Source organism: Phoca vitulina, unplaced genomic scaffold, assembly GCF_004348235.1.
Source record: "Phoca vitulina isolate PV1807 unplaced genomic scaffold, GSC_HSeal_1.0 scaffold36, whole genome shotgun sequence".
Lineage (NCBI taxonomy): Eukaryota > Metazoa > Chordata > Mammalia > Carnivora > Phocidae > Phoca > Phoca vitulina.
The window spans coordinates 15337097-15357336 of NW_022589739.1; the positions used below are offsets into that span (position 1 = coordinate 15337097).

The 20240-nt window shown below is 56.5% G+C and overlaps 1 protein-coding gene across 1 annotated transcript; it reads left to right on the forward strand.

Annotated features, from left to right (window-relative positions):
* The first annotated feature begins 976 nt into the window (after positions 1-976).
* SERPINH1 (serpin family H member 1) lies at positions 977-9910 on the forward strand. Its single transcript, XM_032427308.1, has 5 exons — positions 977-1140; positions 5134-5798; positions 6182-6280; positions 6386-6618; positions 8906-9910. The coding sequence occupies exons 2-5, from the start codon at positions 5177-5179 to the stop codon at positions 9206-9208; spliced, it is 1257 nt and encodes a 418-aa protein (XP_032283199.1). The 5' UTR covers positions 977-1140; positions 5134-5176; the 3' UTR covers positions 9209-9910.
* The last annotated feature ends 10330 nt before the right edge of the window (positions 9911-20240 follow it).

Consider the following 20240-nt stretch of genomic DNA (forward strand, 5'->3'; position numbering starts at 1 on the left):
CCTGAATACCCAGCTTAGCTTAGAGCTCAAGGGACTATCAGTTGTAGGAGGGTGGGGTGAGAGGGGTTGATAGTGAGCCCTGGAGCCCTGGGAGGGGACCCAGACAGGGAGAGGGCAGGGATAACCAAGGAGAGAGGGAGACAGACATACAGACCAGGGAAGGGGGAAGGAAGCAAGCATCACATTTCACAGCCAAAGAAGGAACTAGGGCCTAGAAAAGGAAAGTAACTTGCTTAGTAGGATCATACAACGTATTACTTAGTGGACAGCCAGGGTTCTCCTTCCTGTGCACCCCTCCAGATCCAGCCAAACCACGACGTTCCCAGAGTCTCCGCCTCTATCACGACTTTCCAGACTTAGGGTCAGGTATTGGACCGGTTAGGATCCCTTTTCCCCTCAGGGCAGTCACTGAGGTCCAGCTCCGCCAAGGTGTTCAGGATAAGCTGCGGATGGAGAAAGATGCTGCCTCTCAATTTCTGACCACCTCCCCTAAGACAAAGGAGAGGGACCCTGACTGAGGAGGGGGTGTGTCAGGGGACCTAATTAAGTCTCCGCTCTAAAACGGGGGGAGTGGATCGCCTCGGGGCAGAGCCCCTGCAAGGGAAAAGGCTGCTGGAAGGGGTAAGCAGGCTTGTGGGGAGGAGGGTGCTCCTCTCCGGGGAGCTGGACCCTGGAGCTCAGTGTCCCCTCCAGCTCAGCGGTCCTAACTCCGCCCTCTCCCCCCCCCCCCCCCCCCGCTCCTGTCCCCATTTCCAGGACCTCGGAGGTCCGGAGTCTCCGCAGTGTCCGCGGAGTCCAAGAACACCAGCGCGCTGTGCAGGTCGTGCAGGTCCCAGCGCCCGACCTCTCTGCGGGGGTTCCCCGCGCCCCGCTCGGTGTGGGGGGCAGTAGGACCCAGGGGCCGGGTGAGAGCCCGCAGAGGGAGGGGCGGGAGCCGGGGCGGTCTGGGGGAGGTCTTTGGGTTTTTTTGGCGGAGCCGGGGCGCCCTCCGGAAGCTTTTCCAACTTTCCAGAAGTTTCTCGGGACGGGCGGGAGGAGGGGAACGCCATATATAGACCTGGGGAGCCGGGAGCGGCGGAGAGTGGAATCCGTCCGCGGCTCCAGTGGGACTCTCGTCCGGCGCCAGCCCGCCCGGCCCAGGTGAGGGCAAGGGCCGGCCTGCGCGCCGCGGGTGCTTTGGGGGTGCTCCGGGGAGTGAGAGGGGGCGGGAGGCCCCGGGGGAGGGGTTGGGGCCCAACTCAGAGCCCGCAAACCGGAGTCCCTGGCACCTTGGGAGCCGCTGGAGCGTTTGGGATCGGGAGCCTGGGGGTGGATGGTGATGGCTGAGTGAGCCTGTAGGGCTAGGGTGGGGCGGGGAGTCGGGCACTGGGAGGCTCGGAAAAAGTGCGGGGTTCCACAGAAGTATGGGGCAGGGGTGGTGATGGCAGAGAGGAAACAGTGGGGCTGGGAGCCAGGATGCCGAGGCTCGCCCCTGTGCAGGAACCAGAAGGGAGGAGATGGGATCTAGGGCCCTTTCCAGTAGGGGTAGGAAGCCAGGCCAGCTTTGCAGTTAAGGGCGCCTCCGCCTCTGGGGCTGGGGCCCAGGGGACAGCACGGGCGGGTGGACCAGTCTCCTGACGGGCTTGGTGGGGGTGGGGCAGGGGTGCATCTGAGCCTCCTGAAAGTAGGGTGGTAGGAAAGGAGGTGAAATAGTCTAGGCTTTTCCCCGGGCGGAGGGTGTCTTGGGCTCCCTACAGTTTGGGAGGAGTCACCAACGGTGGCTCCCTTTCTGATCAGCAGCCTGCATGTGTAGATGTTGGCAGCTAAAGGAGTAACTTGACCAGCACCATCTCCCCCACTTCCCTCCAGAGAGGGGGTGAGGAATCCTCAGGGTCCTTATCCCCCCACCCAGGAGGGGAAGGTTAGCTGACTAGAAGGCTTTGAGTCACCCGCTCTTAACTCTGTCCACTGCCGCCTGGTTCTTGGAGTAACTGCAGGGTTAAGGCTACTACTTCCAAAGGCCAGGGTACCCTGCCCCTAGCCCAGGGACATTCCTGAGGTGGCTGGAGTGGAGGAAGAATGAAACCACTTCCAGCATGGCCAGGAGGCCCGGCCCCTCCTCTTCCCGGTTTCCAGCAGGCCCCTCCGGGCTCTAGGGCCCGGATGGAGGCTGGAGGCCAGAGGAAAATTAGGGGGCCTTGGTTCCCTGGAAGTCTCTGGCTGGTACCACACCCTCCTATCCTCAGATGGTTCATCTGCCCATCCCCCCTTCCTGAGGCCTCCCGAGCCACTCCTTTTGTCTCTGGTCACCGGGATTCCCTGCAGAAATGTTTTTTTTTTTTTTTTTTCCTCCCTGTGTAACAGGATACCCCATCCAGGCTTCCTCAGGGGCTCTGTGGGTGCTTCTGGGAGGAAGGAGCCCTGAGCGGGGAGGCCCAACCCCCACAGATCCTGTGGGACCTGGGGCGGCTCCCTGCCCCTCTCTGGCCTCAGTTGCTCCCATTGCACAGTGTGGCAGACAGCCTCCAAAGTCCCTGTGGATCTGGGACTGGGTAAGCCTCTGTGCCGCGGGCAGTGTAGCCAGGGTCCCGTTCGGGGTTTGGGCCTTCCAGGCCCCACCTCACCACCACCCACCCCAGCTCTGCCCTAGCCCACTCTCCTCACTCTTCTGTTTTCTTTCAGAATGAAAAAGGCAGGCATTGACCTCCCTCTGAGGCAGTTTCAAGGTACTTTAGATTCCCTCAAGTGTTTGAGATCCTCTCTGGTGGACCCCTGAGAATTTGCTTCCTTTCCCCTCTTACAGAAACCCGGAGTCCAGTCTCAGCGGAGTCTGGCTAGCTGTGGGCACAGCCCTCGGCTCTCTGAGCGTGTATTTTTCCGTCCTTTGTGGGACTGTGAATCGTCTAACCGTGGCCTCAGGGCTGGGATTTCTCTTTGGCAACGTGGGCTGGGCTGCAGGAGGCTGCCTTGCTTGCCGTGACTTGTCTTCCTCTGTGACTGCTGCAGGGTTAACAGGGCGGCCCTCTCCACAGCCACGCATCTCCCTGCGGAGCCAGATGGGCAGACTCAAAGCCCAGGCACCCCCTGGGACCTGAACCCAGACCTCCTGCTTCCCAGGCTGGAAGCCCCCCTCTGCCGGCGGATGGAGATAATTCTGTTTCCAGCCTGCCACGTCACCTAGAGCGGGAGTGGGAGCGGGAGCGGGAGCGGGAGCGCAGCTGTGTGGCTGTCTGAGGAATCCCAAACTAGTCATTTGGAGCTTTCTTGCAAGGCCCCTCCCAGTCCTTTGAAGTTCTGGTTGGCTGTGGGTGGGGGCTGTCAAGATGGTGTCTGCCGCGTGGCAGGGCTGTGAGCTGGGCTCCTTGACTTTCCCAATGGGCCGCTAGTGGCCTCTGCCCGGGGTCTGTGCTCTGGCATCAGCTGCATGAACTAGAGGTGATCTTTGAATAGAGTGGCCATATGCCTGTTGTCCTGGCGTAATAATTAGTAGCGCTCCCTTTCATTTTCTTAGGTATCCTTGTTTGTACAATATTCCTATGGTCATTATGGCTTTGAGGCTCCAGGCCTGGTGGGGAAGGAGCTCGGGCTGGGAGGAAGGCGGCCTGGGCCCTGGGATATATCACCTCCCCAGTCTGGACTCTGGGTAGGGTACAGGTCTTTCTGTGCCTTGCCTCCTCCTCCCACCCCTCTCCCCATGCATCCTTTGCTTCCCCTTTACACTGCACCTTCAAAGAGGTGGCAGCCCAGGGAGGGGGGACCTGCCTGGGTTCACAGGGTAGCTATAGCAGTGGGGTCTTCCCAGAAAGCCGGTGCTCCTGCAGGCAGGCCGAAGTCCTGAGAGTCTTCCACCAGGATTCTGACTTTTCAGACTTTCTTGAGGACCACGAGATGGGATCTGCCAGAGCAGTGGGCTCCCAGCCTCCACTAGAGTCCTTCCAACCCTTCCCTTTGCCCTGTCATCTCCTCTTCTGTCCTGCATGAAAGTGGGGGGGAAGTGTTCCATGGGGAGAGACTGTCCTGATTGGAGGCCCCAGGGAGGGGAGTGAGGCTTGTTTTAGGGGCCACTGCTACCGCTGTGATTTGGGAGGGGTCTTGAGGGCCACCCTGAAGCCCTAGAGCAGAGGGCCTGGGTGGCAGCAACTGTCAGATGGGAGGGCAGAATGGAACGTGAGGTGGACCCAGCTTCCTGCGGACACACATCTGGCCAGCCTCCGGTGAAGGGGAGGGGGTGTCATTGCTCCACCGAGCTGTGACTTACCCCTCCTCCAGTATCCTTCCTCTCAGGAAACCTATCCCCCACTCAGCTTGTGTCCTTGGATTTCCCCTTCACGCCAGGGACTGGGGAGGGCTGGGCAGGCCTGTCCCTGCTAGGACACAGGCCTTGGGCATGGAGACCTAGGCCCCGACAGCTTGGAAAATGGGGACTGAGGCCGAGAGAGGAGGGGACACACACTCAAGGTCACCCATGGGGCGAGAGAGTGGAGCATCTGGGCTCCCCCACTTAATGAGTGAGCTAACCAGTGACTCATTAACATCCCAGGGCAGAAGGAAAGGCATGGGGTGGGGGAGGAGCAGGCCTTCAGCCTGTCCCGACAGGACATCCTTTGCCCAGGCAGCTGGGCTTCATGCAGACCCTCAGTCCATCCGCCACTTTTTTCTACTGGAAAAGGGGCCTGGGGTGGTATGAGATGAGAGCTAATTTTTATGCGAACTGAGGACCCTAAGTCTGGCCAAATGGCCCTGGTTTCTGTTCGTTCCGAACAGCTGAGGCCTATTGTGTGCTAGGCCCTGGAGATACACGGGGAAACCAGACTGGCTAGATTTCCTGTCCTCTTGGAGGTCACAGACTAGTCAGGCATGGAGATAATGCATAATAAACTCATAAGACTCAGTGTTGTCAGTTCAGTGTAAGAAATCAATAGGGAGGAGATGGTGACTTGCTAGAAACCCTGTTTTGGATAAGGAGCTCCGAGAAGGCCTTAGAGAGAGTGGGCCGACTAAGACCTCGGATCTGGGCAGCTTTGAGTTAGGGCTGGGTTCCCCAGAACTCAGGGCTCTCTTGCTCCCATCTTCAGGGGACTTGGTGGCTGCCAGTAGGCTGGGGATGGTCGTCGGGGAGGAACACCCAGGGTTTCAGGGCCACCCTGTCTGCAGCCCTCACAGGTCCTCCGTGGTGCATCCAATCCGCCTCCCCGCCATGCGCTTGCTCCTGCTCATCAGCACCTGCTGCCTCCTGGCCGTGGCCCTGGCTGCCGAGGTGAAGAAGCCGGCGGCCGCGGCGGCCCCCGGCACAGCGGAGAAGCTGAGCCCCAAAGCGGCCACGCTGGCTGAGCGCAGTGCCGGCCTGGCCTTCAGCCTGTACCAGGCCATGGCCAAGGACCAGGCGGTGGAGAACATCCTGCTGTCGCCCGTGGTGGTGGCCTCGTCCCTGGGGCTCGTGTCGCTGGGGGGCAAGGCCGCCACGGCGTCCCAGGCCAAGGCGGTGCTGAGCGCCGAGCAGCTGCGCGACGAGGAGGTGCACGCGGGCCTGGGCGAGCTGCTCCGGGCGCTCAGCAACAGCACGGCGCGCAACGTGACCTGGAAGCTGGGCAGCCGCCTGTACGGGCCCAGCTCCGTGAGCTTCGCCGAGGACTTCGTGCGCAGCAGCAAGCAGCACTACAACTGCGAGCACTCCAAGATCAACTTCCGCGACAAGCGCAGCGCCCTGCAGTCCATCAACGAGTGGGCGGCGCAGACCACCGACGGCAAGCTGCCCGAGGTCACCAAGGACGTGGAGCGGACGGACGGCGCGCTGCTGGTCAATGCCATGTTCTTCAAGCGTGAGTCCGGAGGGGAGGGGCTGCCGCTCAGCACGTGGTGCCCAAATGCCTGACAGGTGTCAGGGCGGAGGGCGGTCGCAGCGGTGGCTGAGCTGGGGGTCCTCCTTCGGAAGGAATTCCCTGTCAAGTGGAAAGAGCCAGGCCCTGACTGTAGAGAGCCCTAGCTTCCGGCAGCATGTCCTGGGGCCAGCACCCCGGTCCCCCAAAGCTGGGAGCATGTACTCTGGGGGCTGGGTGCTCAGAGGGGAGGTGGGCTGCAGCTGAGCCCCAAAGACTGGAACGAAGGCCTGTGGCAGAGAGAGAAATCCAGGGGGTGCAGTTGGGGGGGTGTGTCCCAAGCGGGGGTGCCTGTTTCTGACCCTGTGTTCTGCTTCCCACTACAGCGCACTGGGACGAGAAGTTCCACCACAAGATGGTGGACAACCGAGGCTTCATGGTGACCCGTTCCTATACCGTGGGTGTTACGATGATGCACCGCACAGGTGGGTGCCTGCGGAGCCGTGGGCCGAGCCGGGGGTGTGGGGGTGCTTGGGGCCTGGCCTGTCCCCAGCCCAGCATGCCCAGCGGCCTCTCCGCTCTCCTCCCAGGCCTCTACAACTACTACGACGACGAGAAGGAGAAGCTGCAGATCGTGGAGATGCCCCTGGCCCACAAGCTCTCCAGCCTCATCATCCTCATGCCGCACCACGTGGAGCCCCTGGAGCGCCTGGAGAAGCTGCTGACCAGGGAGCAGCTGAAGACCTGGATGGGCAAGATGCAGAGGAAGGCTGTCGCCATCTCCCTGCCCAAGGGTGTGGTGGAGGTGACCCACGACCTGCAGGTGAGGGGGGGCCCCACTTGGGGGCTGCAGGGCCTGGAGGAGAGGGGTGCTTGGGGCACCCATTCATCAGCTCAGCACGTCTGTCCTGAGTCTCTGTGGGTGTCCGGGCAGGACTGGGCACTGCTCGGGGAGGAGGGTTGGGACCTGCCCCTGGGAACATGATGATGACATCAGTAGCTAAATACAATTGGGCGCCTGCTGTATGCTAGACGCTCTTCTGAGCGCCTCACGTATATTAAACTTTTAATGCTCAAAATAGCTCTGGTAGGTAGGACTATCAAGCTCTTTACAGATGAGGAAACGGAGTCTCAGGAAGGTTAAACAGCTGATCCAGAGTCACACAGACGGTAGCTCAGGGGTCTGGCACCAGGCCGCCCTGATCCTGTGCTGTGCCGCCTCGGAGAGTCTGAGGTGCCCCCAGTGGGGGGCTGTTCGAGCCGACGGTCGACCCCCGCGCGGCAGTAAGACCAACAATGGCCGTCAGCCGTGCGGCCCTAGCCATGACTGGAACCCGAATCCGTGCGCTCAGTAGTATTGTCCCCTCATGACCACCCTGGGTCTCCCGAAGCCGGGGCTTGCTGAGGCCACCCTGGCTAGTTGGTGGTGGCGCTGTAGTCAGCCCTCAGGGTGGCCTTTTTGTCAGTCAGGAGAGACTTTTGGACCTGCTCCAAAGGGGAAGCTTTTATCTCTGTCCTGCCTTGGATGCCGGAAGGGGTTCCTTGGCAGGCTTCTCCCTCACAGAACTCACTCAGACTCACTGCTGCCGCCGTGGACAGAAAGCTTGAGATGAAATGGGGCGTGGGCTCCACGCCACAGGCTCGTGGCACTTGTGCGGATTGAGCTGCGCTTTCCAGACGGGCGCCATCCCTGTGTCCTGGGCCTGTCCCAGGCTGTCCCCAACTCCTCCTCCTGCAGTCGCTGCTATCTGACTCCATTGTCCCCTTTTTTCTCCCGTGTCTTCCTGGAATCCTGGGTGGACACACCAGGCCGGGGGGTACACTGAGTTGGGAAATGTGATGCGTGTGACTCGTATAGGGTCACTGGGACTGGAATCGCTGTCTCGGGACCCCCTGACCCTCAGGACCCCGGATCAGATGCCCGTTTGGCCCTGCCGGGGAGGTGGGCTGTTCTGCAGAAGCCCGAACTCTGGGGCTGCTGGTGACTCAGGCGGCAGTCCTCCACGGCTGCGTCTTCCTCACTGAGAGCCAGGGAGGGTGTGGGACCCAGGCCCTGCCCTGGGAGAGCTCTGAGCCAGGGGCAGGAGACAGACAGGCCTAGACACGGAAACAGAGAGAGGCTCTGGTGCTGAGCCGCAGGGAGGCAGGGCTGCAGTCTTGGGGAGAGGGAAGGCTTCCTGGAAGACGCGGTGGTTAAAGCACCCCACCAGGATGCGGGTAGGCCATCGAGACACCGTTGTGGGTGCCGGTGGTTCATTGAGGCTGTTGGATAGGGAGTGGGGTGAGGCATGCTAAGGGGTGAGGCCGAGCTGCAAGCATAGCTCACGTGTGAAAGAGCTTGTACTTGGCTTCCAGGGCCTCTGCAGAGCCACGGAAAGTGTGTGTGTTGGGGCGGTGCATGTTTGCGGGGGTGTGTTTTAATTTTTTATTATGGAAATATATAAAAATATATTAAAAATAGATCAGTGTAATGAGCCCTCATGTATTCATCACCCTGCTTCAACCATCATTAACTCATGACCAGTGACGATTCACCTGTACACAGCCATTTCTCCCCCGTCAGATTATTTTGAAGCAAATCCCAGGCATGTATCACTCTGGACAGGTTTTAAGCCCCAAGGTTATTTGGTCATAGCTATCCTTAGGTAAGTCTTTCTCACATTTTGAGTGTGCCAAGAATTACCTAGAGATTTTGTTAAAGAAGGTTCCCGGGTCCACCCCCAGAGATTGTGATTCAGTGGCTCTGGGAGGGAGTGGGTCAGGAAATGTGTGTTTTCTATAAGCTCCCAGGTGGTGCCCAAACTGGCTGCCCACGACCCCTACTTTGAGAAGCACTGACCCAGATTGCTCGCCAGGACCAGGGATAAATTCTGCCTTTTCCCCAAGCCTCAGTTTCCTCATCTTTGAAGTGGCGATTAGAAGCTCTTGGAAGGTTGTCGTGAGAGTGAGGAGGCAGTGGTCCGAAGGACCCACATCACGTCTAGCACACAGAAGGGGACCGGGGGGGGGGGCAGACAGGGTAGGAGGTGATGGGTGGTGTGAGCAGAGGGTGAGGGTCTAGGAGCCTTGCCCGTCGTGGCCTCACCTGGCACCCCCCCTTGGTCCCACAGAAACACCTGGCTGGGCTGGGTCTGACCGAGGCCATCGACAAGAACAAGGCAGACCTGTCACGGATGTCAGGCAAGAAGGACCTGTACCTGGCCAGTGTGTTCCACGCCACCGCCTTCGAGTGGGACACGGAGGGCAACCCCTTCGACCAGGACATCTACGGGCGTGAGGAGCTGCGTAGCCCTAAGCTCTTCTATGCTGACCACCCCTTCATCTTCCTGGTTCGAGACACCCAGAGCGGCTCCCTGCTGTTCATTGGGCGCCTGGTCCGGCCCAAGGGTGACAAGATGCGAGACGAGCTGTAGGGCCCCGGGGTCACGGGATGGCAGGAGGCAGCCGAAGTCTCCTGAGACACATGGGTGCTATGGGGGGGAGCTGAGGTACCGACCTTGGATGTTCCATGGGGTGGGGGTGGGGAAACAGAGCAGGCTTCCTGTGTGTCTGAGCAGATCTTCCCAGGCAGAATTCACTCTGCTTGGACGTGGGCCCCCAGATACCATGATGGTGAGCCCAGACACCCCACATTCTGTGGGACCTGGGGCAGTCGTTGTGTCCTGCCCTCAGAGTCCTGGGATTAAGCCTGCCTCAATCAGTGTTCATATTTATAGCCAAGTGCTTTCTCATCTGTGAGATGGAATCGAGCTAGGGGGGTTCAGCCCAGCCCTGTGGAGTGGGGGCCCTCTTTCCCTGACCCTACCATCACCTCAGCCCTCTCTCCAGCTCTATTCCAATCCTCTCCCAATTCCCGCCAACTCTAAAATGAGGTGCTGCAGCCCCTGGCCCAGGCACCCCCACAATGGCCCTGGCCCCAGAGAGGGGGATCAGGAACTAGCTCATGGGGGGGCTTGTGGGCAGACTCTGGTCAGGCATCATGGGGATGAACTTTTTTTTTCTCCTTTTGTAGATGTTCAAAGTGGGGAGGGCAGGGGGAAAATGAGCCTTTGTTGCTGTCAAACCAAGAACTTATTTGTACAATTTTTTTTTTTCAATAAAACTTTTCCAGTGAAGTTTTTTTGGAGCATGGAGGGTGATTGGATCAGAGATTCCCAGGTCATTCTTCCCAGGGGACAAGGGCTGCTTCTGTGGAGCCAGGGCCCACCTCGGGCCCTGAAGTGCCGGCAGGTGACTGCAGGCCTGGTCTACACCGACTCGGGAAATTTGGTTCTGGCTACCCTGGAGAGGTGGCTGCAGGGCTGGAATGGAAGTGCTGGGCCTGGAGCCCAGGGCGTTCCAGACTTGAACACCGGCCGTCCAGTCTGTAACCCCTGGCTTTCCACTGGAAGCTGACCTCGTCCATATCCAGGGCCAGACTACAAGCTCGGGCTGCCTGACTGGGCAGGGCTTGGGCAGGAAGGAGCTGGTGGGAGCCTGGTTCTATTCGGGTTTGTAGCAGGAGAGTCCTCACACCCGTTCCCTCTCATGGTCCTTGGGGCTCCCGACACCATAGCTAGGGAGGGACAGGGTGGGGGGGATGCACGGGACAGAAGACCCGTGGCAGAGGAGTGGAGGAAACTGGATTTGATCCGCATCTCTGCTGCTTGTTGGCTGTGTGATCTTGGGCGGATCACTCCCTCTCTCTGGGCACCTCTCTGGCTTCCCTCTTCCAACAACTTTGCCCTGGGTTTATTGTCCAGGGAAGGAGTCCCTGCCTAGCTGGACAGCACAGCTGGGGTCCTGCCACGATGTGAATGGGGGCTGCAGAAGGGCCAGTGGCCTCCCTCCTATTAGTACCACCACAGAATGGTAACACAGCTGTCAGAGCTCCGGCTCTGTCCTGTGCTGTGGGCCCAAGAAATTAGATCTCTGCTCTCAAGCGGCTTCATTTGGAGGTGGAAACTTAGAGTGACAAGTGGGCTCACTCCTCACTTTTCCAGTGATCATTCTGTTCCCAGACTTGCCACACTTATCCCCTGCCTCAGGGCCTTTGCTCTAGCCCTTCTTTCTGTCTGGCAAGTGGTTCTTTGCCAAGGGTGCTTTATTTGTCATCCAGAACTCAGCTTGAATGTCATTTGCTCATCAGGGCCTTCCCTGATAACCCAATATAAGCAGCTCCTCCCCTACCTCAGTTTCTGTACTATGTTTTCTCATTTTACTGACCCTTTAATGCTGTGAAATTTTCCACCTATTGACGCATTCACAGTCTGTCCCCACTGCTAGAGTGGAAGCCCCACCAGAGTAGGGACCATGTCTTGTTCACCTGTATGTCCTGCACCTGGATTCAGCATCATATACACGTAAGACACTAACGTATCTGCTGATTAAGTGAAGCAGCTGTGCTCAAGGGTGCAGGGGCTGTGGGAGCACAGAGGGAAGCCATGACTGCCATGGGGAGATAAGGAAGGCGCCCAGGAAGAGGGGACATATGGGCTGCCTTGAAGGGTGAGTTGGTATTTTTTTTTTTAATTAGAATAATGATTTAAATATCAGCTGGTACTACCTTTGCATTTTGCTTCTAACATCATGTTTGTGCCAAATGCGGTGTTGGTCACTTGATATATATAATTTTATCCAAACCTCTTTGCAGCTTGGCTAGGTGGGAATTATCCCTGTGTTAGTGGTGGGATGACCGAGGCCGAGGGAGGTTAAATAACCCGCCCGAGGCCCCACAGCACGGCCAGGGGGGTTGAGCTGGAATTGCTTCTGGTACTTTGGCTAGTTCTCCCTCCATGCCACCCAGGAAGGGCAAGAGAACTAGCCAGATTCTAAAGGTGCATAGCCCTCTTCCAGTCTATATACGTCATCCCACTTTCTCCCCACAATAGCCCAGTTAGGTGGGAAGTCATCCTAATCCTACAAGCGCAGCTCAGAGATGGGCAGAGACTAGACAAGGACTCAGGACTCCTGGACCCAGAGTTCAGCCTGCAACAGCTGGGAGCTCACAGTGAAAGAAACCAGGCCTGGGTGTGGGGGCCACCCCGATGACACAAAGGGGGCCCTGAGGCCCTGAGGCCACTGGCTGCCGGGAGGTGGTGAGAGGTCTGTGCTCCTGCCTCACAGTGAAGGGTGGAGTCGCTGGTGTGGAGGGTGGCAGAGGGGGACAGGTCAAGGGTGGGCTGGGGCCGGACACCAGGTCAGTGCCTCCAGTGGCCCATCCAGGTCCTGGGTGGAGCTTTCCAATGGAGGCCACTGGAGGGAGGTCGTGTAATTCCCACCATGCTGCTTGTTAAAGTCACCGAGAGAGGACTCTGCTGAATTGTGGGGGTCCTGGATGTAGGGCAAGGGTGGGGAGATGGGGAGCGCTGACTACATGCCTGGCCCTGCTGTGGATGATCTCATTTATTCCACAGAGCTTCCCTAAGGGGTAGCTACTACTTATCCCACGTTACAGACGAGAAAACTGGCTCAGAGAGGTGAAGTGGCCAGCCCAAGGCCACCCAGCAGGTCAACGACAGGGCCTGGCCTCAGGAAACCCAAGTCTCCAGGCTGCGGAGGAGTGGTCATGGACAGGAGGCACGAGTGCCGCCCTTGACAGTCACCAGTGGGATTCCATGTGATCCTAACCCCAGCCCTGCGGCACAGAGCTCATTATCCTGCACCCGTGGAAGAGGAAACGGACCCCAGTTGAGACCTTGAGAACAGGCCCTGGTCTGCCGGTGTCCTGCCGCATCCTAGACCCAGCACAACGCCTGGTGCAGAGGAAATGCCTAAGAGATGCTCACTCAGAGGATGTGGTCCGGTGGGTGCTCGGTGCTTGGCGGCCGAGGCATTGGAGCCTCACAGACCTGACCTGTGGCCCTGCATCCTGGCTTTTCCCTGGCACGATGGCCTCGGGATTCTGAGAGGATGAAGGCAGGAGCTAACACCCTGGGGCCCGGCATCATGTCACCTCCAGCACATTCTGTCAGTCAAAGCAAGTCGTGAGGCACGCCCAGATCCCAGGGGTGAGGAATAGACACCATCTCTCGATGGCAGGAGCAGCAAAATAGCATGGGCGTGTTTTCAGTCTACCCGCCAGGGGCAGACAGTTCTCATGCCCCAGTCCCCTTGTTTCCAGTACCGCAACGGGAGTTCGATGCTCACCTGCCTCAGGGGGCTAGTTCCGGAGTCAAGTCCGGAAGGAGGAAGCGTGCACATCCAAAGCATCGCAAGACTTTGCTAATTTCCATCAGCACAAAATCTGGAAGACATAAGTGGGAACGTTTTCTGTCGGTGCTAGTCCATGGAGGGAGAAACATCATTTCATCGGCCTGAATTAATTAATTAATTAATTAATTTTAAAGATTTTTATTTATTTATTTGACACAGAGCGAGAGAGAGAGCATAAGCAGGGGGAACCACAGGCAGAGGGAGAGGGAGAAACAGGCTCCCTGCTGAGCAGGGAGCCCGATGTGGGGCTCGATTCCAGGACCCCAGGGTCATGACCTGAGCTGAAGGCAGATGCTCAACCAACTGAACCACCCAGGCGTCCCCTGAATTTATTTATAATACAGGATACGTTTACCTGAGATCCTAGATTCAGTGTGCCAGTTGGAGCAGCGAGGGGTGGTTTTCTTAGCTGGCTGACTGAACCCCAGATTCAATCGGGAACTGTGCTTCATTGATGTTGAAATGCCAGGAATTTCTTGCTTTAAATAGAGGAAGGAACCCAAAGACTAAGGGAGGGAGGAAGGCTGAGGTGGCTTTACCCCGTGTGACCCACTCACATACCCCCTAGCCAAGTTTCACACTCCTGACTTCCTCTTACAGAGCCTGTAGGAAACTTCCTTCAGCAAGACACTGGGAACTACATTAGTGAGGGGAGTGTCTTGGAAACATGATGTGCTACTTGTTCTCTGCAGGCTGGGGATGCTGGCAAGACATGCTGCCACAGAAATGGGCTCCATAATTTCAGCGGAAATGCTGGGGCCCCAGGAGAGCTGAGCACACACAGCAGCACTTGGCCTTCTGGAACATCAGACATTAGGCAGTGATCAGAAGGGTCTAACTCACAGATATCTTCAGCAGAGGTTAATTGTTCCAAGGCCAAATAGGACAAAAGGGACCAAACAGGCAGCCTCTAAGTCCTCCTTCATCTGTGTAACAGAAGCAACAAAACAATAAACAAACAGACCCTTCCAGGTTGGGCTATGGAAGCCCCACTTGAGCCACTATGAGAGAGAGCCTCAGTTCTCCCCCGGCCCAAAGCCCCTTGAATGGAAGAGGGGCCAGTATGCTTGAGAGTGAACCCTTCAATGACACCCAGACACATACTGTAAATCTTTCCTGGGCCATTTGCCAGAGAACTGTGCTCTGTGAAGGGAAAATACACAGACTTTTCAGGGATTAGCAGACCTTGAGTCTATGTAATGCTAATTTCTGAGGACACAGAGAACCACTGTGTAGGGGCTCAAGTGGATCAGGTGGTCATTGGAGTTTGGACCCAAGTCCAGGCATGCTGCACCCAGTCAGACTCTGGACTCGTCCTGGAATTATTTTCTTAGTTTCAGGGTGAACAATTGAAGTTTATAGGCGGAATTCACCCATGACTCTCCAGGCCTATGGAATAAGGGTCATTCTCGTAGAAAGGGACAAGTGGAAACCCCTGGAACGTCCCCTTCTTACCAACCAGTAGACTGAAACAATAGTTCAACTCCAGGAGAATCACAGAAATTCATGCCGCCATCAAAGACTTGAAAGTGGCAGGGGCGGTGTCTGTCACGTGTCCCTTAACTCGCTGGTGTGGCCTGTGTAGAAGGCACGGGGCTCAGAGAGCGACAGGGAGCTAGCAGGGGCTTACTCAGATGATGATTCCAGTTGCAGTTGCTATTCCAGGTGTGTAGGTTTTGTTTGTTTGTTTGTTTGTTTTGGTGGAAGCAAATGTACATTTTTTTGGTCACTTGATGTGAAACTATGTATCTGAAACTAATTTTTTTCTCTTCCTCTATAGAGAACACCAGAAGCAGTTTTCTTTCTCTTGGCGGAGACAGCAGCACAGATTTCCCATCTTGTTTTGAAACTTGTCGAGTTGCTGGTTCTCTGCTGTGATTTAATCTTTGGGGATTTTGATTATCCTCCCAAATTACAGGACAGCATACTTGTCTGCTACATCGATTACAGAATGTTCCCAGGATTTGGAGAGTGGAAAGTAGCAGGTACTTTAGATGCATGGGTAAAGTACAGATGTCCTGAGAATGGGAGATGAATCCCATAAGAACATGGAGGCCTGCCACCCGGGTGAAGGTTCTGGGTGGTCAGTGGTCACGATTACTAGTATTAGGATTCTCCGTAGAAACAGAATCAGTAGAAGATACATATATATGTGGTATGGTTATAGATATAAATGTATGTAGATAGATATAGATATAAAGAGATTTATTTATTTATTTATTTATTTTTAAAAGATTTTATTTATTTATTTGAGAGAGAGAGAATGAGAGAGAGCAAGCACATGAGAGGGGGGAGGGCCAGAGGGAGAAGCAGACTCCCCGCCGAGCAGGGAGCCCGATGCGGGACTCGATCCCGGGACTCCAGGATCATGACCTGAGCCGAAGGCAGTCGCTTAACCAACTGAGCCACCCAGGCGCCCTAAAGAGATTTATTATAAGGAATTGGCTCACACAATTATGGAGGCTGAGAAGACCTAAGATCTGCAGTTGGCAAGCTGGAGATCCAAGGAGTCAATGATATGGTTCCAGTCCAAGTTCGAAGGCCTGAGAAGCAAGTGAGCTGATGGTGTAAGTTCTAGTCTGAAGGCAGGAGAAGACCAATGTCCCATCTCGAAGACAATCAGGCAGAGAGCAAATTCTCCTTTACTCAGCCTTTTGTTCTATTCCGGCCTTCAACAGATTAGATGAGGCCCACCCACACTGGGGAGGCAGTCTGCTTTGCTCAGTCCACAGAGTCAGTTGTTAATCTCATCCCTCACAGACACACTCAGAATAATGTGTGACCAAGTATCCTGGCATCCTATGGCCCAGTCAAGTCAACACATAAAATTAGCATCACATCCTGCAAAGGGAAAGAACTTGCTGTGCTTTCGTCCCCTTAGTCGTAGTAAGAAAGTACACTTGCTGGGCTTCTGTGTATGGGGGGAGGCAATCTATATTACATTTCGGAGTGCCATCTGATGCATTTACTGAGTAGCCTGTAAGCAGCCTGCTTTGAGAGGGGCCCAGAGCAGGAGAAGGCTTTCGGGTGGTCCAGGCGGAAGGGCAGGCAGCTCTTCCAATAGCTTCAATGACCCCAGAGGGATTCAGGTGTCTGCAGCAGAGGAGGGCGATGTTCGAAGCCTGACAGAAGAACCACAGTGGAGCACCCAGGATTTAGGAGCAAATTCAGGCTCTCCTTGGTGAGCAGTTTTTTTCCTTTTGAGGAAGAGCTCTTGGCTTGTTGCTGGGCCTAGCTGAGAATGGTCCCTGTGTGGGAGGCACCAGCAACTCTAAAGTATTTAACGACTGTCACCCGCAATCATCGATTTCCTCAGAATACTTGAGGTGTATGTGCTCAGTGATCGCTACTTGGGATGTCAGTGAGTCACGCATCAGGGTGAAAACACACTCTGTTTCTCTCCTTCTTCTTCCCTCATTTCCTAGAATCAGCCTCCTGTTTCTTCCACTCCAGAGATTCTGCAATTGCCAAGTTCACCGGTGATCTCTTTACGGCTAGTGCAATGGGTACTTTAAAAAAAAATTATTTTGGAAATAGGGAAAATTTCAAGCATACACTAAAGTTGAGAAAATAGTATAATGAACTTCATCACAAAACTTCAACATGTATTGACATCCTACCCATTTTGTTCAGTGGACACTTCTTAATCCACATGGGAGGGAAGCACTCCTGGTCCCTGATCCTGTCGGCCTCTTCCTCCCTGATGCTTTCCCCGAGGCAACATTCTTTTCTAGTTCTTCTCTGACCTGTCTGCTGCTCAGCGGCAGCCTCCCCTCAGGGCCTCCTTCCTCTCCTGTCCCTTAAATGCTGGTGTTTCCTGAGGCTCTATCTTAGATCCTCCACCTCTCACTTTCCACACTCTGCCTGGGTAAACACACCCTCTCTCGTGGCCTCACATGCCTTCCCAGGGCTGGTGAGACCCAAATTTCAATGAGGTCCCCATCTCTGCCTTCATTCCAGACCCCTGTCCAAGGCTGAGACCACTATATCCAGAAGGCTCCTAGCCACCCCTCCCCGGCTGTCCCACAGGTGTCTCCCGCTCACATGTACCGAACTGAATCCATCCTCCTGCCCCAACCTGCTGTTTCCTGGATATCCACTCAACACATTGGGTGTGTAAGAAAAAAATGGAAGGTTTGGAATAAGCAAAGAAATCACTGCTATAATAAAATAATGGACAATAACAAGTGTTGACAAGAATGTGGAGAAATTGGAACCCTCATACATTGCTGGTGGGAGTGTGAGATGCCCCCCAAGAATCAGGTCTAAGCCCATTGAGGATGTTATAGTGGTCTGCTTGAGGAAAAGGGATTAAAGTGTAGGTGCTTTGGGGGCATCTGGGAGGCTCAGTCGGTGAAGCGTCTGCCTTCAGCTCGGGTCATGGTCTCAGGGTCCTGGGATCGAGCCCTGCATCGGGCTCCCTGCTCAGGGGGGAGCCTGCTTCTCCCTCTCCCTCTGCCCCTCCCCACCTTTTGTGTGTGTATAAGCTCACACACACTCTCTCTCAAATAAATAAATAAAATCTGAAAAAAAAAAGTGTAGGTGCTTTGATGGATGAGGAGGTAGAGTGGCCTGACTTCAGAAGGGGGTGGGTGTGTGTAGAAAGGGCAGGGAGCTGGGGAGCTGAGGGATGGGCTACAGGGGCGCCCAGAGAAATGGCATAAACATCACTCAATCTGGGCAGGCTTTGGGAGCTCCCAGCCAAGCATGGTCTAGGGGCCTGGGGCCACCAGTGCCTGCCTGGCTGAGGCTGGAGGCAGCTGCCGTGGTAGCCTGGGTGTCTTCCTCTCAGGACGGCCTGAGCCTCCTGGGTCTGTGACTGGCCCCAGGGACAGGGGCAGGCTCCTGGTAAATGACTAAGAGTAGAGTTCCTGCCAACCCTGGCAGCGAGAGCAGGGGACTCCAACTAGATTTCATTTGATTTATCAGAATAAAGAAATGCACATTTCTCGTGCCCTGAGTGCCATGATGTAATTCACATACAGAATTACAAATCGTGATAATTACGAGGTATAAAGGGGATGGCCATAGAGAAAGAGGGCACATGCCCTATTTACTTAGCAGGTAGAGTGGACATGTCTTAGTGTTGGATTGGAAGTGGAGGGTTGGAAATTGGTGCAAAAAACCAAAACCAAAAACAAAACTAAACCCCAAAACAGAACAAAACCCTGAAGATTTCCAGGTTTCTGAGAACTGGGTCACTCAGGGTCCATTCTCCTTCCCTTTTCTCTAGATGACCCGTCCTGGCCGGGACAAAGACTACCAATAGTACTGCCCCAGTACCACCAGGCCCCTGTCGCCTCCTGTGGATCCACATGCACTGTGTCCTCGTCCCCCACCGTGGGGTAAGGTGCCTCTGCTTCGCGGGCAGCCGGCAGGTGTTAAAGCCGGCAGGTCTTTATCACTTCGTGGCAGGAGTAAAATCGCAGCCTGTCCCCGGATCAGCCACCAGGGGCTCCAGTGAGGCCTCGGCCCAGCTCCTAGAGGGCCTCCAAGACCGGCCTTGAGGTGGCACCCCCCAAGGCGGGGTCCTCGCCCACGCGCCCCAGGTTTCCTTCTCCCACCCCCAGCAGGTCCCCCCCTCCCAGGGCCCCGAGGCCTGGCTGCAGGGGACATGCGGTCGGCTGCTGCCTGGGGCCGGGGCTCACGGATTTCCAGCCCCAGGGTGAGGTGGGATCCCTGGCTGGAATGTTCCAGCCAGGTTCTCGGGCCCTTGGGCTGAGTCTGGGCCTCTCTGGACCCAAGTCTCAGATCCGGGCTCCGATGCAGGCCGACCTGGGTTTGGCCCTGGGCTGGAACGGGAGCCTCCCCTTGCAGAGAGCCCCCTAACCCGCCCCATCCCTCCTGGCCTCCTCAGCGGGCGCCCCAGACCCTTCGGGGGTGCACGGTGTTGGTGCCCGCAGAGTGGCGGGCAGCGGGGTCCCTCCTCTGGATTCGCGGTGCGCGGTGCAGCGGCGGGAGGGAAGACAGATGGAGGTGCCAGGTGCTGGGGAGGGGCCGGGAAATGGCTGCAGCTGGGAAGGACCAGGCCAGGAATGAAGTCCGCTTCTGAGAAGGGCCAGAGTCCAGTTCATTTCCTGCCTTTTCGGGCCCCAGCCCTGGCCGGGAGGCCTTAACCCTCACCTCCCTCCCTGGGCCCTCTTCCCATGCAGTGGAGAGCCGGCCGGTGGGGTCTAGGCCGGCAGCTCAGCCCTGGGCGGGGGCTTTCAGTCGTCGGGGAGGGCTTTACAAGTGAGGAAATTGAGGTGGTTGGCGCTGGGCTGGAGCCCAGGTCGGCCTGCTCCCCAGCTGAAGCTGCTAAACCCAGCAGCGGCCACAGCCGGGTCCTCATCTGCACTCTCTCTCAGCCCTGGACACAGGGCATCACAGGCCTGGCAGCAAAGGCCCCTGGTTTCTTCTTACAGCTTTGGGCCAGCCTTCCCAGCTTCCTTTGTGCATTTCTTGTCCTACCTTTTAAAAGTCTCCAGAGCTTTGGACTGGGCCCACTTCTCTTCCGTTGTGACCCTGTCACTGGGAGAGCTTAACCTCCCCCAAGTGGGGCTCACTCCCAGGCAGCTCTTCCTTCAGAGCTGGAGCCCTGGTAGCCTGTGGAGTCCTGGACGTCTGCCCCTGGATGTTCCGTGTCTCTGAGGTGGCCCCGTCATTGGCCTGGCCCGTGGGGGTGTGTGAGTTATGAGACTGGGTGTGTGGGTCAGAGGGAGAACGGAAAGGAGGAAGGTTTCCACGCACAACACTTCTTTCACCTCAGTGTGGCCTTTCTGGTCTGCAGGGCCCCGACTCTGAGAACTCGTATGGCAGCAAGCTCTTATGTGGGCCGGGAAGAATCGTGTGTGTGTGTGTGTGTGTGTGTGTGTGTGTACGTACAGAGGTTTCTGGGAGCAGAAAACCCTGGTGCTGTTGGGAGTGGGCTGAGGAGGCCAGCCTGTGGCCAGTTGCTCAAAAAATTGACTATTTGGAAGTCATCAGTACTTCCTGTGATGGCTTCTCTGTTAACAACCCAGCTGAGCTACTTTAAAAAGAGACCTTTAAAAGGGTTTAGTGTCCATAATGGGTCTTAAAGGCCCTAAGGGGGTTGGAGTGCTCCTTGGGAGTTGGCTTTAGTGGGGGCAACGGGTAGAGCTCCCCCGACGCCCCCAGGCCCCTGAGGACTCTGAGGTTATCGTGGCCCATACAGCGGTGTCTTCATAGGACCCATCTCTGACCAAGTGGAGCTTTGGCCCTGGGGGTACCCCGGTGTTCTTCCCCAGCCTG